Raw genomic sequence first — 23,727 nt, forward strand, 5'->3', positions numbered from 1 at the left:
GCTGTATGGGATGGCACTTCAACTTCATGTGTGAGTCAAGGCAGGTGGCCAAATACTTTTGGCAATACAGTGTATGTCTACAATGAAAACATCATAGAATAATTACCACCAATTAAGTACATTTTGTGTAAATTGAAATGACCTCTGTTCACATCTTCCTATCTTATAAAGGCTTCCAATAATTAATTCCGTAATACAAAAAACCGTCAAGAAAAATGTCTAACGAACCAGCCTTTTAAACGGCTCTCAAAGTGACGGCTCCCTTCAGAAATCCGTAACTCCCATCTGTAACATTTACATCAGTGAATATCACAGCCTTTACTATCACTCAAACATTATAATACATTGTTAAAAAATGAAATGTTTTAATTACATCCATGTGAATATAACGCTTTTGTTACTTAGAAGATCGGACGTGAGTTTAGAAGGCGCTTGTCTTGTCTTGTCTTGCAGTCCCGCTTAAGGCCACCAGGAGGCGGCGGCTCCATCTGCGACTGCGCAGTAGAAGGCGCTTGTCTTGCAGTCCCGCTTAAGGCCACCAGGAGGCGGCGGCTCCATCTGCGACTGCGCAGTAGAAGGCGCTTGTCTTGCAGTCCCGCTTAAGGCCACCAGGAAGCGGCGGCTCCATCTGCGACTGCGCAGTAGAAAGCAAGCTAAGCTGAAGGCAAATGACTTTGTCTTCGCCATAAAAGAGTTTGTACGCTTTTGAAAGAAAAAGATGAATGGCTCCCTGCGCTCCAACGTGGTGGACATTGAACTGAAGCGAGGCTCGGCAGGTGAGAAGAAGCTCCTTCGACCATCTTGGCGGTTAGCTTCACTGTTAGCATGCTCATGCTAACTTCTTTCAAGTGGAAAAGCACAACTTGTCAAACTAGTGGAACAAGTCATTCAGATTATAAACGCGTTTTCATTTACGGAAGTTTTTATTTAGATGAAAGTGTTTGTTTCATCGTATTCGAAATGTTTTTTAAGTCCGAGTCGTAAATGACATGTAAGATGTGTCAAAGATCGTCTTTATGACAGGAGCACTTTGCTGCCTTGAGGAGCTGCTGGCACAGCGACACTCAAAGATCGTCAATAGACTATTTCCCACCACAAGTTCAGGATAGGATAGGTCTTTATTGTCATTGCACAAGTACAACGAAACTTTGTTTTCAGCACAAACCTGTTCAAGATGAGACAAACAAACAGTGTAGGAGGTCACAGAACAAGAACGCTGATGGGAAGCCATAAGGCGCCCCGTAAAAGATGGGAAAAAGGTCAACGCTGGGGAAGGATGAGTAAATAAATACAATCTAAACTGAACTCCTAAGGGGGCCCAGTCCGGAGTGGGGAAAAACCTCCATAGCAAAGCACATACACATATTACAACAGGGGTAGGGAAGCTATGGCTCTAGAACAGGGGTGCCCATTACGTCGATCGCGAGCTACCAGTCGACCGCGGGGGGTGTGTCAGTCGATCTCCAGCCAGGCTTTTTAAAAAAATAGACCTAAAAATGAGTGATCATCAATCTTCACCAAGACGTCACTTAAATGACATTCACGGTACCGGAGGGTCTTGTGAGATGACGCTGGCTGAGTCTCAGAAAGCTGGCGTGCACAAGTGATGTGCACGCCAGCTTTCTGAGGGATCGCTTGTGCACGCCAGTTTTCCGAGACTCTGTATTTAGTTAGCGCAGGCAGCATGAAGCAGGGCTTTTATTGTGAAGATAGGAAATGTGCAGTCGGCCTTTAGAGTTTTGACGGAAGGGACGGCGCGAAAGTCTGTTGAAATAAAAAGTGTTTCTCGCCTTCCTCTCTGTCATTTTTTCATAATAATGAACTGGCAGCAGCCAGCGTCATCTCACAAGACCCTCGGGTGCCGTGAGTGTCAATCAAGCAAGCTACGGAATTTGCCGCCAATCTTTTTCTTGTAAAGTGTATGGAAGCTGGATGAATTAGATGCCAAAAACCAACATCTTTCATGTGGTATTGTACAGAAAGGACAACTTTTTTTCTCCTCCATTTGAAAATGTGGGCGTTATCATCATTACTGTCTGATTCCAATCAATGCAAGTCATCAGAATCAGGTAATACACCAACTTATATTCTTGTCTTTGTGAAAGAAAGACATCTATATGTGTTACACATGCTTGTATTATCATTAAACACATTTAACTTGTTTACAAAAATGTCTCCTTCATACATAAATATAAATGATATATATAAATGAGGTAGATCCCCTCGAGTTGGTCAATTGAAAAGTAGCTCACCTGCAGAAAAAGTGTGGGCACCCCTGCTCTAGAGCCAGATGTGGCTCTTTTGAAGACTGCATCTGGCTCTCTGATAAATCTGAGCTGACATTGCTTAACACGATAAGTAATGAATAATTCCACTTGTAATCACAGTGTTAAAAATAATGTTCAAAATATCAATTATTCTCATGCATTTTTAATCCATCCCTCCGTTTTCTACCGCACCGGTTCAAGAAGTTGCGTCTATGGTAAGAAGTTGTTTATTTATTATTGGTTAGTGTGGGGCTTGCCCTCCTGGGGGTTCTTCAGACCCCCAAGCACCGACATGAGAGCCTGTTTTAGGGTTACAATATTGTTTTATTTTTCAATATGTCTCTCAGTTGTTTTCCAGCAATAGTATTTCCAGCCCCAACCCCGTCTCTCCTCCTGGCTGCTGCTTATAACAGAGCGACAGGTGATTAGATAACAAGGCCCAGGTGGGCCATCTACGCACCTGTCGCTGCAGGCCACGCCCCCTCCACAGTTAACTTCAGGATAACAATGTTATTACAAAGAATAAGAGACCTATTATACTCTAGAAATGTTGTTTTTTCTTAAAAATGCACGCGTTTAGTTGTGTTCAGTGTTAAAAAAAATATTATATGGCTCTTACGGAAATATATTTCAAAATATTTGGGTTTTTGGCTCTCTCAGCCAAAAAGGTTCCCGACCCCTGTATTACAACATACATCTCGAGATATCTAGCAACAGAGGGGAGGGAGTTCGGGGTCATGATGGTAGGCCGGAAACTCTCAGGCTCTGACCACCCATTCTTCACCCCTATGGGATTTGCATTGGGGAGGGAGGGTGTATGTGTGGCGTGTATTTTTGTGGCTGTGTGTGTGTGTAAGCCTGTAGTTTGTCACTGTTCCGCGGCCTTGATGTATTGTGCAGTTGCTAGTCCAAAGTCAACAACAACAGGTGTGTGTCCATAAGAGACAAGAAGGGAGTTTGTTGTGTCTTCGCCGCACTGTCCTTCAGGAGAGTCTCCAAGCCAGGGAAACAATCCAAGTTAAAATGTTTTGTATGCGGGTGAAAATAAAATTTGCTTTTCACTCTAAATTGTCTATGACTGGTCCTCAAAACTGCAGTCCGACGTAATCCACGGTTCTTCCCGCATCCTCCAATCATTTGTGGCAGCTTTGGGGTACTTTCAAGACTGCCAGCAACTTCCAATTTGTCGACAAACCAGAGCAACGCTTACGCCAATCAGCAGATGTCCTGTTGTCATAATTCCGAATAGGTGGATATCTTCACGTCCTCGACAGAAAAGAGTCAGCCCTCCTCCTTCTCCCAAGAGTCCGTGGTGTGTCCAGCAACAACCGCTTCCTCACGACAGCAGTTTCCCCCAAACCCAAGATCTTCTCAATTTTGTTGAGGCCAGTTAACTAGTTTCAATGTTTAGATTTGGAGAGCAGTGCAAAAAGAGGCCACAAAAAAGACACTTGGGCGGAAGGCGGTGTAGACCCTGGACAAGTCGCCACCTCATCACAGGGCCAACACAGATAGACAACATTAGGTTGGAAAAATGAGTGCACCACATGAAACTGCATACTAGTTGAAAGACTACAGCTAAGTAAAATGACTGTATGATAGTTCCACTGATCAGCGTTCTTCCGCACAAAGACGCCACACAAAAGTTCCTTCCGTAATTTTCTCTCTCAGTCGTCAAGCATGTTGTCACAGAAACAGAAAAAAGGATAAATAGAGAAATGGTTGAGCGGACTGTAATGGTGGCGGTTGTTGTGTTTTTAAAGGAGGTTATTAGGAACGCCCCCCCAACTGTGTTCAACCAATCAGCGATCCACCTTATAGCCCGCCCCTCTAATGTTCCAGGAACCTTTCCAAAGGCCCACCTCACTGACAGGAACTAACAAAATAGTTCCTTTGGAACTAAATCCAGCCAAGTAGTTTTTGGTGGAAACGCTGGAGCAACTTTAATTACTGGAACTCCTGTGGTGGCAAAAGAGAGCGTTGATATTTTGAGTTAGCTTCTTCAGGGTTTTTCCAACTGGAATCTGACGTCCTCGTGGTGGAACCACCTGTGTTGTAATTGTAATGTGCTTTGTAAACTAGTGTGTAGCCATTCCACCTGAGAGTGATTAGATGGAGTGTTTGCAGGCCTGGGCTTCAACATCGTGGGCGGCGTGGACCAGCAGTATGTGGCCAACGACTCTGGCATCTACGTCTCCAAGATTAAAGAAGACGGAGCGGCCGCGCTGGACGGAAGACTCGAAGAAGGGGACAAGATTCTGATGGTAAAACATGTCAGTCACACCACGCTTGCTGATGTCAGGGCACAGGTGGAAATGGAAGTCAAGGTCTCAGAGCAGGACTGGAGGAGCTTTACCTAGTTTGCAACTCATCGGCGCTATTAATGCTGACTCAGCACTGGACTGCTTTTACAACCTTTACCTAGTTTGTGTTATTAATGCTGACTCAGTACTGGACTGCTTTTACAACATTTACCTAGTTGTGCTATTAATGCTGACTCAGCACTGGACTGCTTTTACAACCTTTACCTAGTTTGTGTTATTAATGCTGACTCAGTACTGGACTGCTTTTACAACATTTACCTAGTTGTGCTATTAATGCTGACTCAGCACTGGACTGCTTTTACAACCTTTACCTAGTTTGTGCTATTAATGCTGACTCAGCACTGGACTGCTTTTACGTTTACCTAGTTTGTGTTATTAATGCTGACTCAGCACTGGACTGCTTTTACAACCTTTACCTAGTTTGTGTTATTAATGCTGACTCAGCACTGGACTGCTTTTACAACATTTACCTGGTTTGTGCTATTAATGCTGACTCAGCACTGGACTGCTTTTACAACATTTACCTAGTTTGTGTTATTAATGCTGACTCAGCACTGGACTGCTTTTACAACCTTTACCTAGTTTGTGCTATTAATGCTGACTCAGCACTGGACTGCTTTTACGTTTTCCTAGTTTGTGTTAATGCTGACTCAGCACTGGACTGCTTTTACAACCTTTACCTAGTTTGTGCTATTAATGCTGACTCAGCACTGGACTGCTTTTACAACCTTTACCTAGTTTGTGCTATTAATGCTGACTCAGCACTGGACTGCTTTTACAACCTTTACCTAGTTTGTGCTATTAATGCTGACTCAGCACTGGACTGCTTTTACAACCTTTACCTAGTTTGTGCTATTAATGCTGACTCAGCACTGGACTGCTTTTACGTTTTCCTAGTTTGTGCTATTAATGCTGACTCAGCACTGGACTGCTTTTACGTTTTCCTAGTTTGTGCTATTAATGCTGACTCAGCACTGGACTGCTTTTACAACCTTTACCTAGTTTGTGCTATTAATGCTGACTCAGCACTGGACTGCTTTTACAACCTTTACCTAGTTTGTGCTATTAATGCTGACTCAGCACTGGACTGCTTTTACAACCTTTACCTAGTTTGTGCTATTAATGCTGACTCAGCACTGGACTGCTTTTACGTTTTCCTAGTTTGTGCTATTAATGCTGACTCAGCACTGGACTGCTTTTACAACCTTTACCTAGTTTGTGCTATTAATGCTGACTCAGCACTGGACTGCTTTTACGTTTTCCTAGTTTGTGCTATTAATGCTGACTCAGCACTGGACTGCTTTTACGACGTTTACCTAGTTTGTGCTATTAATGCTGACTCAGCACTGGACTGCTTTTACAACATTTACCTAGTTTGTGTTATTAATGCTGACTCAGCACTGGACTGCTTTTACGACGTTTACCTAGTTTGTGCTATTAATGCTGACTCAGCACTGGACTGCTTTTACAACATTGCTTGTGTTGCTGCTGTACAAATATACAGCCTGCTTTCACTTGACACCTTCTCATTGCAAGCGTGACATGACTTCATCACCTGTTCTTGCACGTGTAGATCAATGGAGTGAAGCTGGAGGCTCAGACACACAATGAAGTCGTCAACCTCTTCAGGAAAGCAGGGGAGGATGTGGAGCTGCGCGTCCTCAAAAAGGTTCCTTCAACATTTGAATGTGTTGTTCAGCCATATTCACTGAAATGTACTTTTAATGACTGTGATTTGCTTCTTTTCAAAACACAGCAGAAGATGTAAACAACAGTCACTCTTACAAGCCGCCAATCAAAGTGCTAACAAATACAAGTCATGTAAGAGTGTGACTAATCAAAGTATTATAACAGAAAACCTCATTCAATTAATAGAAGTGTGTAACTAATAAAAGTAAAATAAAAGATTAATTTGTATGAGTAATATTTGAGTAACAAAAGTAATGTGAGAAAGTAACTAACAGAGGTGGGTAGAGTAGCTACAAATTGTACTCAAGTAAGAGTACAGTTACTTTAGAGATGTATTACTCAAGCAAAAGTAAGGAGTAGTCACCCAAATATTTACTTGAGTAAAAGTAAAAAGTATGTTGTGAAAAAACTACTCAAGTACTGAGTAACTGATGAGTAACCTGTTTGTTTAATGATTACGGCAACAAATAATGCACAAAAACATAAAAATAGCAATGAGCAAATTCAGAGCCGGGAATATCTCTTAAACAAAACAATAGTATATATTAAATAATAATACATTAAAATAAAAAAAATAAGGCAAATTGAGCCACAATAACTTAACAGCACCATGGGCTCAGTAGGCCTTCATTGATTGATTGAAACTTTTATTAGTAGATTGCACAGTACAGTACATATTCCATACAATTGAACACTAAATGGTAACACTCCAACAAGTTTTTCAACTTGTTTAAGTCGGGTCATGTGACCGCCTGGCTCTGTTTGATTGGTCCAACATCACCAGTGACTGCATTTGATTGGTGAAACAGAGTCAAACATCACCAGTGACTGCATTTGATTGGTGAAACAGAGTCAAACATCACCAGTGACTGCATTTGATTGGTGAAACAGAGTCAAACATCACCAGTGACTGCATTTGATTGGTGAAACGGAGTCAAACATCACCAGTGACTGCATTTGATTGGTGAAACGCAGGCATGCGTAGATCCTACTTTGAAGGTCTGTGAAAAACCAAAACAAACATTAACAGATCGATAAAAATCAGTAGCGAGCTGAATGTAGATAAATGGAGCGGAGTAAAAGTAGCAGTTCTTCTCTATAAATATACTCAAGTAAAAGTATGTTGCATAAAAAATACTCTTAGAAGTACAATTTATCCCAAAAGTTACTCAAGTACATGTAATGGAGTAAATGTAGCGCATTACTACCCACCTCTGGTAACTAATACAAGTACTATGAGAAAATAACTAACACGAGTAATGAGTGTGACTAATTAAAGGGAAAAAATAAAGACTAACTAATACAAGCAACATGAATAACCAATAAAAGTAATGTAACCAAGTAACTAATAAGTAATGTAAGAGAAACTAAAAAGTCATTTAAGAGTAATTATTAAAAGTAATATGACTGAGTAACTAAAAAGTAATGTCAAAGAGTAATGTTTGAGTAATGAAAGTAATATGAGAAAATAACTTAGACAAGTAATGTGTGACGAATCAAAGGGAAAAAGTAAAAACAGTAACTAGTTTAAGAATATGAGTAACTAATAAGTAATGTAAGAGAAACTAAAAAGTAATGTTAGAGTAACTGAAAAGTAATTTAAGAGTAACTAATAAAAGAATTATGATAGAATAACTCATAAAAGTCATGTCAAACAGTAACTAATAAAAGTAATGGGAGAAAGTAAGAAAGACAAGTATTACAGGAAAACAACTAACACAAGTAATGAGTGTGACTAATTGGAGGGAAAAAGATAAAAGACTAACTAATATAAGTAATATGAGTGACTAATAGAAGTAATGTATGAAGTAACTAATAAGTAATGTAAGAGAAACTAAAAAGTAATGTGGGGGTAACTAAAAAGTCATTTAAGAGCAATTATTCAAAGTAATATGACAGAGTAACTATAAACTAAAGAAGTGTAACTAATACAAGAAATGTGAGAGCGGAACTAATAACAATAATGTGACAATTAAAAAAGTAATATGACAGAGTAACTAATAAAGAAAATATGACAGTAACAAAAGTAATGTAACAGTAACAAATACAAGTAATGAGTAACAATTATAAAAGAAACTAAAAAATGTTAAATAACTAATAAAGTACTGCGATGAGGTGGCGACTTGTCCAGGGTGTACCCTGCCTTCCGCCCGATTGTAGCTGAGATAGGCGCCAGCGCCCCCCGCGACCCCGAAAGGGAATAAGCGGTAGAAAATGGATGGATGGGATGGAACTAATAAAGTAATGTAAGGGCAACTAATAAAAGTAATACGAGAGAGTTACTTATAAAAGTAATATGAGTATAACTTATAAAAGTAATTCAAGAGAGTAACTAATAAAAGAAATGTAAGAGTGTAAACTACAAACAGTAATATAAGAGAGTAACTAATAAAATTAATGTAAAAGAAACTGAGTAATATAAGCCCAACTAATAAAAGTAACATAAGAGTTACTATTAAAAGTATTACGACAGGGTAACTAATAAAATAAGAGTATAAGTAAAAAGTAATCTAAGAGAGTTACTAATACTAGTAATATAAAACTAAGTAATTAATGTAGGAGTAACTATTAAAAGTAATATAGGGGTAGCTAATAAGTGTAATACAGGAGAGTAAGTAATCCATAATAATAAGACAAACATCATGTTTCCTCCATGCAGTCTCCCCATCCATAATAATAAGACAAACATCATGTTTCCTCCATGCAGTCTCCCCATCCATAATAATAAGACAAACATCATGTTTCCTCCATGCAGTCTCCCCATCCATAATAATAAGACAAACATCATGTTTCCTCCATGCAGTCTCCCCATCCATAATAATAAGACAAACATCATGTTTCCTCCATGCAGTCTCCCCATCCATAATAATAAGACAAACATCATGTTTCCTCCATGCAGTCTCCCCATCCATAATAATAAGACAAACATCATGTTTCCTCCATGCAGTCTCCCCATCCATAATAATAAGACAAACATCATGTTTCCTCCATGCAGTCTCCCCATCCATAATAATAAGACAAACATCATGTTTCCTCCATGCAGTCTCCCCATCCATAATAATAAGACAAACATCATGTTTCCTCCATGCAGTCTCCCCATCCATAATAATAAGACAAACATCATGTTTCCTCCATGCAGTCTCCCCATCCATAATAATAAGACAAACATCATGTTTCCTCCATGCAGTCTCCCCATCCATAATAATAAGACAAACATCATGTTTCCTCCATGCAGTCTCCCCATCCATAATAATAAGACAAACATCATGTTTCCTCCATGCAGTCTCCCCATCCATAATAATAAGACAAACATCATGTTTCCTCCATGCAGTCTCCCCATCCATAATAATAAGACAAACATCATGTTTCCTCCATGCAGTCTCCCCATCCATAATAATAAGACAAACATCATGTTTCCTCCATGCAGTCTCCCCATCCATAATAATAAGACAAACATCATGTTTCCTCCATGCAGTCTCCCCATCCATAATAATAAGACAAACATCATGTTTCCTCCATGCAGTCTCCCCATCCATAATAATAAGACAAACATCATGTTTCCTCCATGCAGTCTCCCCATCCATAATAATAAGACAAACATCATGTTTCCTCCATGCAGTCTCCCCATCCATAATAATAAGACAAACATCATGTTTCCTCCATGCAGTCTCCCCATCCATAATAATAAGACAAACATCATGTTTCCTCCATGCAGTCTCCCCATCCATAATAATAAGACAAACATCATGTTTCCTCCATGCAGTCTCCCCATCCATAATAATAAGACAAACATCATGTTTCCTCCATGCAGTCTCCCCATCCATAATAATAAGACAAACATCATGTTTCCTCCATGCAGTCTCCCCATCATGCCAACGGACCAGCAAAAAGCCCCCAAAGTGATCCCACGTGGTCTGACTCCTATGTTGGAATTATGGCTGTGCTGATGGGAGCTGCAGCCATCTTGTCCTTGGTCTACTTGGGTCGCATCAGAAGAGCCATTTAAGCCTCTTCATGGTCTCTTCTTGTAAGGTGCGGCATGTTGCTTTCAGCCAAAGAAAGTAAGAAAGTCTCCTTGACCAACAAGTGTTGTCTTTCAGTCGGCACACTTGTCAAATTGTGTGGGGGATGAAAAGAAGCCAAGCTCCGGGACCAATCATGAGAATAGTGCACGCTTAAGGAGTGATGCTGCTTATTATGCTCCTGTCTATGAGGACAGCATTCTGTCCTGAAAAGCAACACAAGCTGACATCTTCACTTTTAGTCCAACATGTAATTATGACAACGTCATGTAATATTCTTTGTCCCAGCCTTCTCTTTTTTAAAGTGTACAGTCAATTAGCTCGGGACTATTAGTAGCTGGTGCCAGTTGACAGCCGCCACATCTCCACTGTACATACGCTGTGTCGTCGTGGAAGAAAAATCCTATTTTTCAAATAGTGCACAGAGAGATTGGTGGTAATCACAGCTTGTTGGCCTTCTGATGCCAGCTCTTGGGTGCTCAACTTCTGTAGTGCCGACTAAAAGGTAGTTTTGCTCTACTCTAGTAAAGACTAAGAAAGTGTGAGGGGTTGAAGGTTTACTTTTGCACTGTAGCCACAATAATGGAGGGAGTGGTGTCAAGGCGCTTCTAAATTGTACATAAATGTCATGTCCTCTGCTGACTGGGATTGTGAATAATGACAAGAGAAATGGAAATAAAAATGTTTTACAGCTGCTCAAACTCACTTTGTGCCACCAACCTCTGCCCCGGGTGCAGATCATCCATCCATCCATTTTCTACCGCTTAGTCCCCTTGGGGTCGCAGGGGGCACTGGTGCCTATCTCCGCTACAATCAAGCGGAAGGCAGGGTACACCCTTGACAAGTCGCCACCTCACCACAGGGCCAACACAGATAGACAGACAACATTCGCACACTAGGGACCATTTAGTGTTGCCAATCAACCTATCCCCAGGTGGAGGTGGGAGGGGCCTATCCCCAGGTGCATGTCTTTGGAGGTGGGAGGGGCCTATCCCCAGGTGCATGTCTTTGGAGGTGGGAGGGGCCTATCCCCAGGTGCATGTCTTTGGAGGTGGGAGGGGCCTATCCCCAGGTGCATGTCTTTGGAGGTGGGAGGGGCCTATCCCCAGGTGCATGTCTTTGGAGGTGGGAGGGGCCTATCCCCAGGTGCATGTCTTTGAAGGTGGGAGGGGCCTATCCCCAGGTGCATGTCTTTGGAGGTGGGAGGAAGCCGGAGTACCCAGAGGGAACCCACACATTCACGAGGAGAACATGCAAACTCCACACAGAAAGATCCCGAGCCCGGGATTGAACCCTGACTACTGAGGACCTTGGTATTGTGAGGCAGGCGCACTAACCCCTCTACCACCGTGAAGCCCGCACAAATCAATAACCACAAAATGAAAAACCAAATATGATGAAAAACGAGCTGCCTTCTGGATTGAAGGCCAAACTGCTGGATGCAATCGTCAGAACCAACCCCAAATTTGGTCATGCACTTCCACTTAACCTAACAAACAGGAAGTTGTGGCTTATGGTTACACTATTTTGTATTCCTTGGACTCACTTTAGTAGGTTCCTACCGTGTACTTTTGTATTTCTTCGCACCCACTGGAATAGGTTCCTACATCACACTTCGCTTACTGTGCACTCGCTGGAGTAGCTTTCTACACCGCACGTCCTTTTTTCTTTCTTTGCACTTACCGGAGTAGGTTCCTACATCACACTGACCCTTCCAAATGTCATTATTGTATGTTCATACATTACACTCCCTTTCATTTCCATTGACTCACTGCTATATGTTCTTACATTAGCTGTCCTCTTTGCTTTTTTTGCACTCAATGTAGTAGGTTCCTACAACACACTTCCGGTTTGTTTTCCTTGCACTCATTTTAGTAGGTTCCTACATCATACCCACACTTTACTTGGGATCGCTGTTGTGGGTTCTTATCCTTTGCCTTCCCTTCACTCATTGTAGTAGGTTTCCACCTCACCCCCATTTTCGGTCAATAGGTCCTTTTCCACCAAAAACTCACTTTGGTTCCTGGATTGAAGGGGAAACTGAACAATACATAGCATTACAACCCCAAATTTGGTCATGCACTTCCACTTAACCTAACAAACAGGAAGTTGTGGTTTATGGTTACACTATTTTGTATTCCTTGGACTCACTTTAGTAGGTTCCTACCGTGTACTTTTGTATTTCTTCGCACCCACTGGAATAGGTTCCTACATCACACTTCGCTTACTGTGCACTCGCTGGAGTAGCTTTCTACACCGCACGTCCTTTTTTCTTTCTTTGCACTTACCGGAGTAGGTTCCTACATCACACTGACCCTTCCAAATGTCATTATTGTATGTTCATACATTACACTCCCTTTCATTTCCATTGACTCACTGCTATATGTTCTTACATTAGCTGTCCTCTTTGCTTTTTTTGCACTCAATGTAGTAGGTTCCTACATCACACTGCCCCTCCCAAATGTCATTATTGTATGTTCATACATTACACTCCCTTTCATTTCCATTGACTCACTGCTATATGTTCTTACATTAGCTGTCCTCTTTGCTTTTTTGGGCACTCAATGTAGTAGGTTCCTACAACACACTTCCGGTTTGTTTTCCTTGCACTCATTTTAGTAGGTTCCTACATCATACCCACACCTTTTTACTTGGGATCGCTGTTGTGGGTTCTTATCCTTTGCCTTCCCTTCACTCATTGTAGTAGGTTTCCACCTCACCCCCATTTTCGCTCAATAGGTCCTTTTCCACCAAAAACTCACTTTGGTTCCTGGATTGAAGGGGAAACTGAACGATACATAGCATTACAACCCCAAATTTGGTCATGCACTTCCGCTCGACGTAACAAACCGGAAGTCGTGTTATATAGTTCTACAGTTCTGGGCTCCACAATCAGCTGTTAAACTACAATATTGACACATTGTTCGGATAGTGTAGCATTTATTGGGCACTAAAATCGATCAAACTAGTGTTTAAATGCTGCTACGTTAGCTACTAGCGGATGTTTATGTTGAAACTTCAAAATAATAGTGCGGCGGCCTAACTCTGCCACGTCACTTCCTGGTTTACAGCACTTCACAACAAGAGCATACAATACAACGAGAAAATGTGAAATGGAATGACCATATTGAACAAAAACAGTCACATTTATAGCTCATGTTATTCAACGAGCGGGTGTATTTGTTTTCAGCGACGATAACCAAGATCAAATGTTAGAATAGAATAATAAAAGTAAAATGGTAACATTTTACTTTGAAAAGACGGGCTCATCAACCATCATGGATATGTAAAAAGTTGGTTCCATGGGTGAAATACCAGGTTGTATATTTAGTGCAGTAAAGGACGCACAAGTGATGAAGAATGGAGGAAAAGTGCTGCCTTTCAAATGATATTTGGCTGTATTGTATGCGAGCCACACCGGAAGTTAGTTGTGTAACTTGACGATTAGAGTCGCACACTCGTCACACGGCAGAGGACATAAAGTCCACTTTATTGTTGGACAGCAAAAGTAGTCATTAACCCGGAATTAGATTGCTGTAGTCATTATGTCGATGTAATTAATGAACCCAGAAATGGAGCGTCGTCCTCTGCTGGAGGATGCTGCATGACGTCACCGGACAGCCAGAAGGAGACTGCGGCGTGAAGACCGGAAGGAAGCAGCCAGCGACGCCGGACGTGCTCGTCATGGCGGCGGCTGAGCAGCAGTCGGAGATGTGGCCGCCATCATCATCATCATCATCAGCATCATCCCCGATGACGTCATCGGGAGGGAGGACGCCTGCTTTGCCCTGCCACACTTGTCTATGACGTCATCGGGAGGACGCCTGCAGGAGCTCCTTCAAGTGCTTCGGCCTCCTGGATGTTTGACACTCTTCTTGTCCTGCGTGGGTTCTGTTCCCGGTTCTGCTGCTCTCATCGCGCACAGCAGAGAGACAACCATGGCCAGTCAACCTGTCATCCTCAACGTGTATGACATGGTGAGACACTCTAGTAGGTTCCTACAGTATACTTACTCTTTGATTTATTTGCACTCACTGCAGTGGGTTCCTACATCACACTCACCCTTTGATTTCCCTGGGCTCATTGTTGTGCGTTCATACACTATACACTTCCTTTTTTAGTGGGTTCCTACATTATACTTTTTTATTTATTTGCACACTCACCCGTCGATTTCCCTGGGCTCATTGTTGTATGTCTGTACAATACACTTCTTTTTTGTATTCCTTGGACTCACTTTAGTAGGTTCCTACCTTATACTTTTGTTATTACTTTGCACTCACTGGGGTAGGTTCCTACATCACACTCACCTTTTGATTTCCCTGGGCTCATTGTTGTATGTTTGTACAATACACTTCTTTTTTGTATTCCTTGGACTCACTTAAGTAGGTTCCAAATTACAATACTTTTTTTTATTTTTTTTTGCACTCACTGGAATAGGTCCCTACATCACATTCACCCTTTGGTTACCGTGCACTCACTGGAGTGGTTTCCTACACAGCACGTCCTTTTTTGCTTTCTTTGCACTCACCAGAGTAGGTTCCTACATCACACTCACCCTTCAATTTTCTTGGCCTCATTATCGTATGTCCATACATTACACTTCCTTTTTTGTATTCCTTGGACTCACTTTAGTAGGTTTCTACATTACACTTCCTTTTTAGCAACTCACTGTAGTAAGTTCCGACAACCCCCTCCCTTCTTTTATTTCTTTGCACTCATTTTAGTAGGTTTCTACAGCATACCTACACTTTTTTTACTTGGGAATACTGTTGTGGGTTCTTATCCTTTGCCTTCCTTGCACTCATTGTAGTAGGTTTCCAGATCACCCCCATTTGCGCTCTATAGGCCACCGTCGGGTGGCGGGCTCTCCCTTAGAGATAGGGTAAGAATCTTTGACATTCGGGAGGAGTTCAAAGTAAAGCCGCTGCTCCTCCACATGGAGAGGAGCCAGGTGAGGTGGTTCGGGCATCTGCCCAGTAGGATATTAAAATTGCCCACTATAATGATATTCTCTGCGTGCGTCACTCGAGAATTTGCTATTAAAGTCGGAATGAGGCTAGATAAGAGCCAGATAGAGAGGTAGCGGTGTGACAAACCTCATAGAAAGCACCTCAAACGACTTATATGTATTACTTAAGTTAGGGCTAAGGTTAAGGTTTTCTTTGGATATTAGTGTGACCCCTCCACCCCTTTTAAGGGGACGGGCAAAATGTACACTCGTATAGTTAGGAGGAGATGCCTCGTTAAGCGGAAACAATTATCTGGTTTTACTGAGACCAACGATTAGATTGTTATCTCTAAAGACCTCATTAACTGATAACATTTTGGGAGACAATGATCTGATGTTTAAAAAGACCATTTTATAGGTAGTGAGCTGCTTTGAGGCATTTTTCTAAATAGTATCTGTAGTAGTACTATTAATAATGTTATATCTATTTTGCACAATGCGCCTTAAATAATTTTGATCACATTTAGGAATTGTTATGACGGGGATCTTGAGATTATTAGCTTGGTGCTGCGATACATTGAATGCGTCATCATTTGCCACCTCAGTAGAATGCATGTTCACCTCTGGCACAGTCACTACAGAAAAAAACGTTATGTAAGTTATGTATTATTCTGGGAGAAATGCTATGTGTGCAGGAATTTTCCAGCCGGGCGCGGGTTAGTTCTAGTTTAACTGACTCCTCATCCGGACTAACAGACTCTGTCATTGCCTCTGACTGGGCTTGCTCTAGTGTAGTTAGTCATGTGTGACTCAACCAGTAATCTATGTTTCTAGATAGAGTGATGGTGCCTTCCTGGTTAGGGTGAAGGCCGTCCCTCATCAGTAGAAAGAGGGCCAATTATCAATAAGTAGGAGTAAAACAATGCTATTATTAATCATAGTATCAATACTTCAAAATATAACATCCAATACTACTAAATCCTTCATGTCCTCCTTATCACGCAGTACTGGATCAACGAATACACTTCCAATCTGGGAATTGGCGTCTTCCACTCAGGCATCCAGGTGTACGGCCAAGGTGAGCACCTTATCAACCTGGAAATACACAACACATTGAAGGGGAAATGCACTTTTTCGGAATTTTGCCCAATAGTTCACAATCATTATTAGAGACAAGATCACACCTCTTTTTTTTTTTTTTTACTTATTAGGGTTTTAAAGATAATAAAAAATATGCTTGAAAGATGAGGTTAAAGGGAGTCACTGCAGTATTCTTCAAAGTCCTCTAAAACTACTTCAAAACCCTCCACCAACGTTTATTCTACACATTATAAGTGTGTACATAATGTAGTAACAGGCACGTTCATAACAATAAGTAATATGTTCAATATTTACCGTATTTTCATCATTTTAATTCATTCCAGGACTGACTGTTTCAGTGCATATATTTTCGTTTACATAGCAACGCACATCAGACTTCCTGCAACAAAGGTGTGTTCCTACTTCAAAGTTGTATTAATGGCAGACTTAGTAATAGACTAGGATGACGGCCATTTTTGGACAAAAGAGGATTCGCGTCCTTGTAGTTTTGAAGCTGAATATACAAACGGGGGATGAACTGCTGCTTACAGAAGCCAGCACGAAGAAAAGGGTGAAACTTTGGAGCAGATGGAAACCAAAAGAGTGGGGGGGAAGCCACTCGAAGCTGCAAAATGGGAAATTTGGAGACAAGTTAGTTCAACATAAATGGCATGCTTACTCCGAATAAACCAGAAAAAATTCCTTGGCTAACTGGACCAAAGAGACAAGTGTCCATGGAGTATACATCATGATACACACAGCACGTCATGTGTGTTAGTACAACTACATAGGCTGGCTGTGTACATATGTGGGCTAATACTTTACAGATACTGTAATATGATTGTTCACCTTTTTCAGTCACTACAGATTGGTGTCCTATTGCAGTGTTGTGCATTACAGACTCAAACGCGGTTTGTGCAGACATAGAAGCTAGCTTATTTCTTGCCGTCGTTAGCTTTTACGGCTAACACCGAAGCACGCCGATGTGTTACTAGGATAGAAATAGAGTTCCTCAGTGTTAGCTTTCACAATAACAATGTTGTTACAGTTTGGTTATTTTACAGGTTATGACCCATAAATAAAGTATTGTTGACCATTTTTGAATACATTTTTAAAGTGATTTAGTGCTATAAGTGATTGCTCCAATTAGCTGCATTGCTAGCCAACAAGAACGAGACCATTTTCACAAACCTCTTGTCTTCTTGTCTCTCATAATGATTGTAAACGATTCCCCAAAAAAGTGGCGTTCCCTTTTAACTTCAACTTGAACTTCATGAATCCTAACAGTTAAGAAGAATAAGACACTTTTTACTTCACATGAGGTAGTTAGTGTGTTTGGGTACATTTCAGGTAGCGACAGGTAAGAAAAGTTGATTTTGCACGATAAGGCCCCTTTAACCTTTTGAAAATAAAACTTCAAACATTTTTTGTGTGTGTTTAAGTCACATTGAACAAACAATACTGTAATAATAATCAGCGTTACAGGGACTGTTCCAACTGTTCATCCTCAGCACACAACACAGTCGTTTAATTAGAAATGTTGAAGTCATGTCAACTTTGCAAACGTTCTTTCTTGTAGAGTTTGCATACGGCGGCCATCCTTACCCTTTCAGCGGAATCTTTCACATCAATCCAGGAAACGCCGCCGAGCTCGGAGACACCTTCAGATTCAAGTGAGCTCACGTTAGCATTAAAGGATGGATGGATGGATGGATGGATGATCGATGATGACGGGATGGAAAGATTATCGATTGGTAGAGGTATGGATGGATGATTGATTGGTGGATGGATAGATAGAAGGATGAATGATTGATGGGTGGATAGATGGATGAATTGGTGAGTGGGTAGATGAATGGATGATTGATTGGTGGATGGATGGATGATGGATATAGATTGGTAGGTGGGTCGATGGATGAATTGTTGGATGGATAGATGAATGAATTGGTGGGTTGGTCCATGGATGGATGAATAAATGGATTGGTGAATTGGTGTGGGGATGGATGAATGATCAATTGGTGGAATGTTGGATGTTCTATTAACAGATATATTGGTGGACAGATGAATACATTGGTAAGTGGGTCCATGGATGGATGTATCGGTGTGTGGATGGATGAATGATCGATTAGTGGAATGATGGATGTTCTATTAATAAATATATTGGTGGATAGATGAATACATTGGTGGGGGAGTCCATGGCGGATAAATGGATTGGTGGCTGGATGAATGGATTGGTGGGTGGGTCAATAGATGGATGGATGGATGGATGGATGGATGAATGAATGGATTGGTGGGTGGGTTGATAGATAGATGGATGGATGAATGGATTGGTGGGTGGGTTGATAGATACATGGATGGATGTATGGATTGGTGGGTGGGTCGATAGATAGATGGATGGATGAATGGATTGGTGGGTGGGTCGATGGATGGATGGATGGATGAATGGATTGGTGGGTGGGTCGATAGATAGATGGATGGATGAATGGATTGGTGGGTGGGTTGATAGATACATGGATGGATGTATGGATTGGTGGGTGGGTCGATAGATAGATGGATGGATGAATGGATTGGTGGGTGGGTCGATGGATGGATGGATGGATGAATGAATGGATTGGTGGGTGGGTTGATAGATACATGGATGGATGTATGGATTGGTGGGTGGGTCGATAGATAGATGGATGGATGAATGGATTGGTGGGTGGGTTGATAGATACATGGATGGATGTATGGATTGGTGGGTGGGTCGATAGATAGATGATGGATGAATGGATTGGTGGGTGGGTCGATAGATAGATGGATGGATGAATGGATTGGTGGGTGGGTCGATAGATAGATGGATGGATGAATGGATTGGTGGGTGGGTCGATGGATGGATGGATGGATGAATGAATGGATTGGTGGGTGGGTTGATAGATACATGGATGGATGGATGGATGAATGAATGGATTGGTGGGTGGGTTGATAAATACATGGATGGATGGATGGATGAATGAATGGATTGGATAAATGATTGATTGATCTGTTGGTGGACGGATCCAAGGCTGGATTGGTGGATTGATGGATGGTTGGGTTGTAAGGTTGATTGATTGATTAATTGGTTGATTGATTGATGGGAAACAGGGAAGCCATAGTTTTGGGCACCACTGACTTCACGGAGGAGGACGTGGAGAAGATCATGGAGGAGCTTGGCAAGGAGTTCAAGGGCAACTCGTACCATCTCATGCACAAGAACTGCAACCATTTCTCCTCTTCGCTGTCCGAGGTTTGTCAAAGAAAACAACAAAATCCTGCAAAAGTTGAAAGGTAGTAGAAGAGGGTAGCACAAAGTATTCATCTGTGTCTTGTGGGCAGCTGCTGTGCGGGCGTGAGATCCCTCGCTGGGTCAACAGGCTGGCCTACCTGAGCTCCTGCATCCCCTTCCTGCAGAGCTGCCTGCCCCAGGAATGGTTGACCCCGGCCGCCCTGCAGACTCACATCAGCATGGGCCTCCACAGGGACCAACGCCGCCGGTCCAGCGACCACGACTGCGACCGCCTGTCGCCGTCCGGCGCCGCCTCGGGTTCCTCCCACGGCTGTCGCCACACCAGGGTGTGAGCGTGGACCCGCCCGCCGGGGAGCGGGACCTCCCGCCCGGAGCTAGTCGGCAAGACCACATGACCTCGCTGTCAGGAGGCCGCCACAGTGCGGTCGGACACGGTCAGGAAGAGTCGGCCAACAGCGACACTTGCAGTGTGTCGTACTTCCTGTCGGGGACCATTTTTGACAAGCTGCTAAATTAGCAACTTCTTTCTTAGCCTTTTTGCAAGGAGCTGAGCCTCCCAAGGACGCTTCATTTGAACACAACTCAGTGGGATGAGCAGTAGAAAATGGATGGAAGGTTCAAAGGACCCAGTCCCCCTCCCATATGCACTTCCTTCCTTCTAGAATGTTCCTGCCTGCGTCACATGTTCCTTTGCTCGGTGGCACCGTGCCAGCCTGAGTGGGCGAGGCCAGGTCTTTAACATTCATTCACAATTCCTACACACAGAAATTCAAAGTGCTTTACAGAAAGTTCAAAGAAGGCAAAAATAAAAATGTCAATTAGTATTTTAAGTTCCAATCAGATGTGACATATTTTCACAAGTTCCTTTATTATGTGAAATATTTATTTCATTTGTTTACAAAATATATAAAACATTTTATTTCAGATTTATTTTAAAGTATTTGTAGTCCTGTATTTATTAGGATTTTTATTTATTTATTAGTAATATAGTTTTTTGGACATGGGGGTGCTAAAAACAAACTAGCTACACAAAAACTAGCTGTACTAACTATACAAAAATTTTTTTTATTGAAAAATGGATTGGCAAACTAAAGAAACAAGTTCTATGCATCTTTAGCAACAATAATGGTTCTCTAACTAAAGTTGATAATACTTAATATTGTTTTAATCGTGATTGTACTTGTTATATATGTATATGTACATTATGTATGTATAGATTTATATATGTATATATGTATACATATATATATATATATACATGAATATGTATGGATTTGTGTATATTTTTACATATACACGTATTATACATTTGTATATATATATATATATATATATATATATATATATATATATATATATATTACATGTATATGCACGTAGACGCCTCCACCAAATTTCTCAATGTAACTATATGAATATATTTACACAATTATATTTATATTATAAAAAGCGCTGTATGAATATATTTACACAATTATATTTATATTATAAAAAGCGTTATCTGAATATATTTATTATTGTAATGGACGTGGCAGATCTGCCAAACTCCATAAAGCGTCTTTATTAAATGTTTGTTTGGTCTTACCTGTGAAAGGTAACCCAGCAAGATCTGTTGTGGCCTGGTTTGCACTTGCTACGGTACGTGCCATGCAGCACATGAGCAAGGCATCTTCTCCATTCCTTCATGCCACTCCCCAAATGGCGGCCAGCCAGGATTCAGCGCCCAATGTGGCGTCCACGTAGAAGTACGTGTTTGGCGTTAATGCTGACTGACATCACAACCGATCACTTTTGCAGCTGTTATGATTGTCAGAGAGGCTGACCAATGCTTGCACTTCCTCTTCCTTTCCAAACTAAATCCACTTCTAAACGGTTCCAGACTGCCAGTGGAAACACAGTTCTTTCTTTTAAAGTGTTCTTTAAACACAATGGGTTTTTTGTTAATGCTAAGTTAACTGTTTTTGCTTTGTTTGTAGACTTAATTGTTTTTGTCAACATTAGCATGCAAGTTTTTTTTTAGCTTTTACTTTTGAGTCGTATAACTTATGCTGTTTACATGCTAGCCTGCTAACATTAGCATGCTGACTTTTTTCGGCTAATTTTGTAACCATTTACCCTAACTTTGTATGGGAAAAATTAGCTAGGGTCATGTAACTTTTTCCGTGACACGTGCTAACTGTTAACATGCAAACTTTTTTGTTGTTGATTTTGCAAGCGTTTACGTTCGTGTCATATGACTTGGTACTTGACATATGCTAACTGTTACCATGCTAGCATACTAATATTTGCATGCTAACTTTTTTTTAGCCAACTTTGCCAACATACACCTCCAGAGTCATATAACTTTGTACTGAAAACATTAGCTTGGGTCATGTAACTTTTTCCATGACACGTGCTAACTGTTAACATGCTAACTTTTTTGGGGTTAATTTTGCAAGCGTTTACCCCAGTGTCATATGACTTGGTACCTGACATATGCTAACAATTCTAGCATACTAATATTGGCGTGCTAACTTTTTTTTTTTTTTTGCCAATTTCGTGTTATGATCCGCTGCCCGGATCATATTATGTTTTGGTTTTGATTCTTTTGTATTGTGCTCTGTTAGTGTTTGACTTCCTTAGTTCCTGGTTAGTTCTGTCTCCATAATTTCTTATTTGTTTCACCTGCCACTTCTTTCCGGACGCACACCTGTTTTTGTAATTACTGACCTGATTTAAGCCGGCCTTCTTTGTTCACTCGTTCTCGCTTCCTAGTTTGTGTTACATGCAGTTTGTGTTTCACACAACGGTGACGACTTTGGTAACCATTTCTGTACTTGCTGGCTTCCGCGCTATGCCTTGGTTTCTCTAGCTTCCATGCTAAGCCCTTATGGTTTTCTCTAGCTCCCATGCTAGTTCTCTTGGTTTTGCCTTTTGTGCCTCATGCAAGTTTTTCTTTCTTAGTCTGTTTTATAAGTTTAAATAAATCAGTATTTCTTACCTTTGCGCTGTGTCCTAGCCCGACTGCATTCTGAGAGAACACACCCGCATCACGATGCCAGCCAATCCTTACATTTAGCCAGGATACACCTCAGAGTTATATAACTTTGTACAAGACATGTCAACTGTTAGCATGCTAGCATTCTAATTTTAGCATGCTAGCCTTTTCAGCTCATTTTGAATGTCATATACCTGGTACTTATCATGTCATATACCTGGTACTTATCATGTCATATACCTGGTACTTATCATGTCATATACCTGGTACTTATCATGTCATATACCTGGCACTTATCATGTCATATACCTGGTACTTATCATGTCATATACCTGGTACTTATCATGTCATATACCTGGTACTTATCATGTCATATACCTGGTACTTATCATGTCATATACCTGGCACTTATCATGTCATATACCTGGTAATTATCATGTCATATACCTGGTACTTATCATCTCATATACCTGGCACTTATCATGCCATATACCTGGCACTTATCATGTCATATACCTGGTAATTATCATCTCATATACCTGGTACTTATCATGCCATATACCTGGTACTTATCATGTCATATACCTGGTACTTATCATGTCATATACCTGATACTTATCATGTCATATACCTGGTACTTATCATGTCATATACCTGGTACTTATCATGTCATATACCTGGTACTTATCATGTCATATACCTGGTACTTATCATGTCATATACCTGGTACTTATCATGTCATATACCTGGTACTTATCATGTCATATACCTGGTACTTATCATGTCATATACCTGGTACTTATCATGTCATATACCTGGGACTTATCATGTCATATACCTAGTACCTATCATGTCATATACCTGGCACTTATCATGTCATATACCTGGTACTTATCGCATTCTAAGTGTCGGCATGCTAATGTTAGCATTTTAGCTCGACAAATACAGCATTCACACACAATTGCTTGTTGTAGTTTCTTTTAAAGTGTTCTTTGGCTGCAATATTTGTGTTTTTATGCAAAGCTTACTGGTTTTGCTTTATTTTGTGTGGACTGAAGTGTTTTTTAAACAAGTTTACAGGTGCAAATCAGCATTTCAAGATGTTAATTGTGTTTAAATGTGTGCATGCTTTTTCACGTGTTGGTTAAACTTCCCACTGTC

The 23,727-nt window shown here is 41.1% G+C and overlaps 2 protein-coding genes across 3 annotated transcripts; both read left to right on the forward strand.

The window, feature by feature from the left end:
• The first annotated feature begins 590 nt into the window (after positions 1–590).
• Positions 591–10,997, forward strand: synj2bp (synaptojanin 2 binding protein). Of its 2 annotated transcripts, XM_061893889.1 has the most exons (5): positions 591–776; positions 4,395–4,531; positions 6,165–6,260; positions 10,140–10,312; positions 10,381–10,997. In XM_061893889.1, exons 1-4 carry the CDS (start codon positions 719–721, stop codon positions 10,284–10,286), a joined length of 438 nt encoding a protein of 145 aa, XP_061749873.1. In that variant the 5' UTR covers positions 591–718; the 3' UTR covers positions 10,287–10,312; positions 10,381–10,997. The 2 variants fall into 2 exon arrangements, with proteins under 2 accessions (XP_061749873.1, XP_061749872.1); XM_061893888.1 differs by having other exon boundaries at positions 10,140–10,997.
• Positions 10,998–13,532: 2,535 nt separating this feature from the next.
• LOC133548928 (deubiquitinase DESI2) lies at positions 13,533–20,758 on the forward strand. The gene is made up of 5 exons (XM_061893887.1): positions 13,533–14,279; positions 16,256–16,328; positions 17,910–18,003; positions 19,448–19,589; positions 19,679–20,758. The coding sequence occupies exons 1-5, from the start codon at positions 14,106–14,108 to the stop codon at positions 19,919–19,921; spliced, it is 726 nt and encodes a 241-aa protein (XP_061749871.1). The 5' UTR covers positions 13,533–14,105; the 3' UTR covers positions 19,922–20,758.
• Positions 20,759–23,727: the final 2,969 nt, after the last annotated feature.

The sequence above is a fragment of the Nerophis ophidion genome, linkage group LG03 (assembly GCF_033978795.1).
Source record: "Nerophis ophidion isolate RoL-2023_Sa linkage group LG03, RoL_Noph_v1.0, whole genome shotgun sequence".
NCBI lineage: Eukaryota > Metazoa > Chordata > Actinopteri > Syngnathiformes > Syngnathidae > Nerophis > Nerophis ophidion.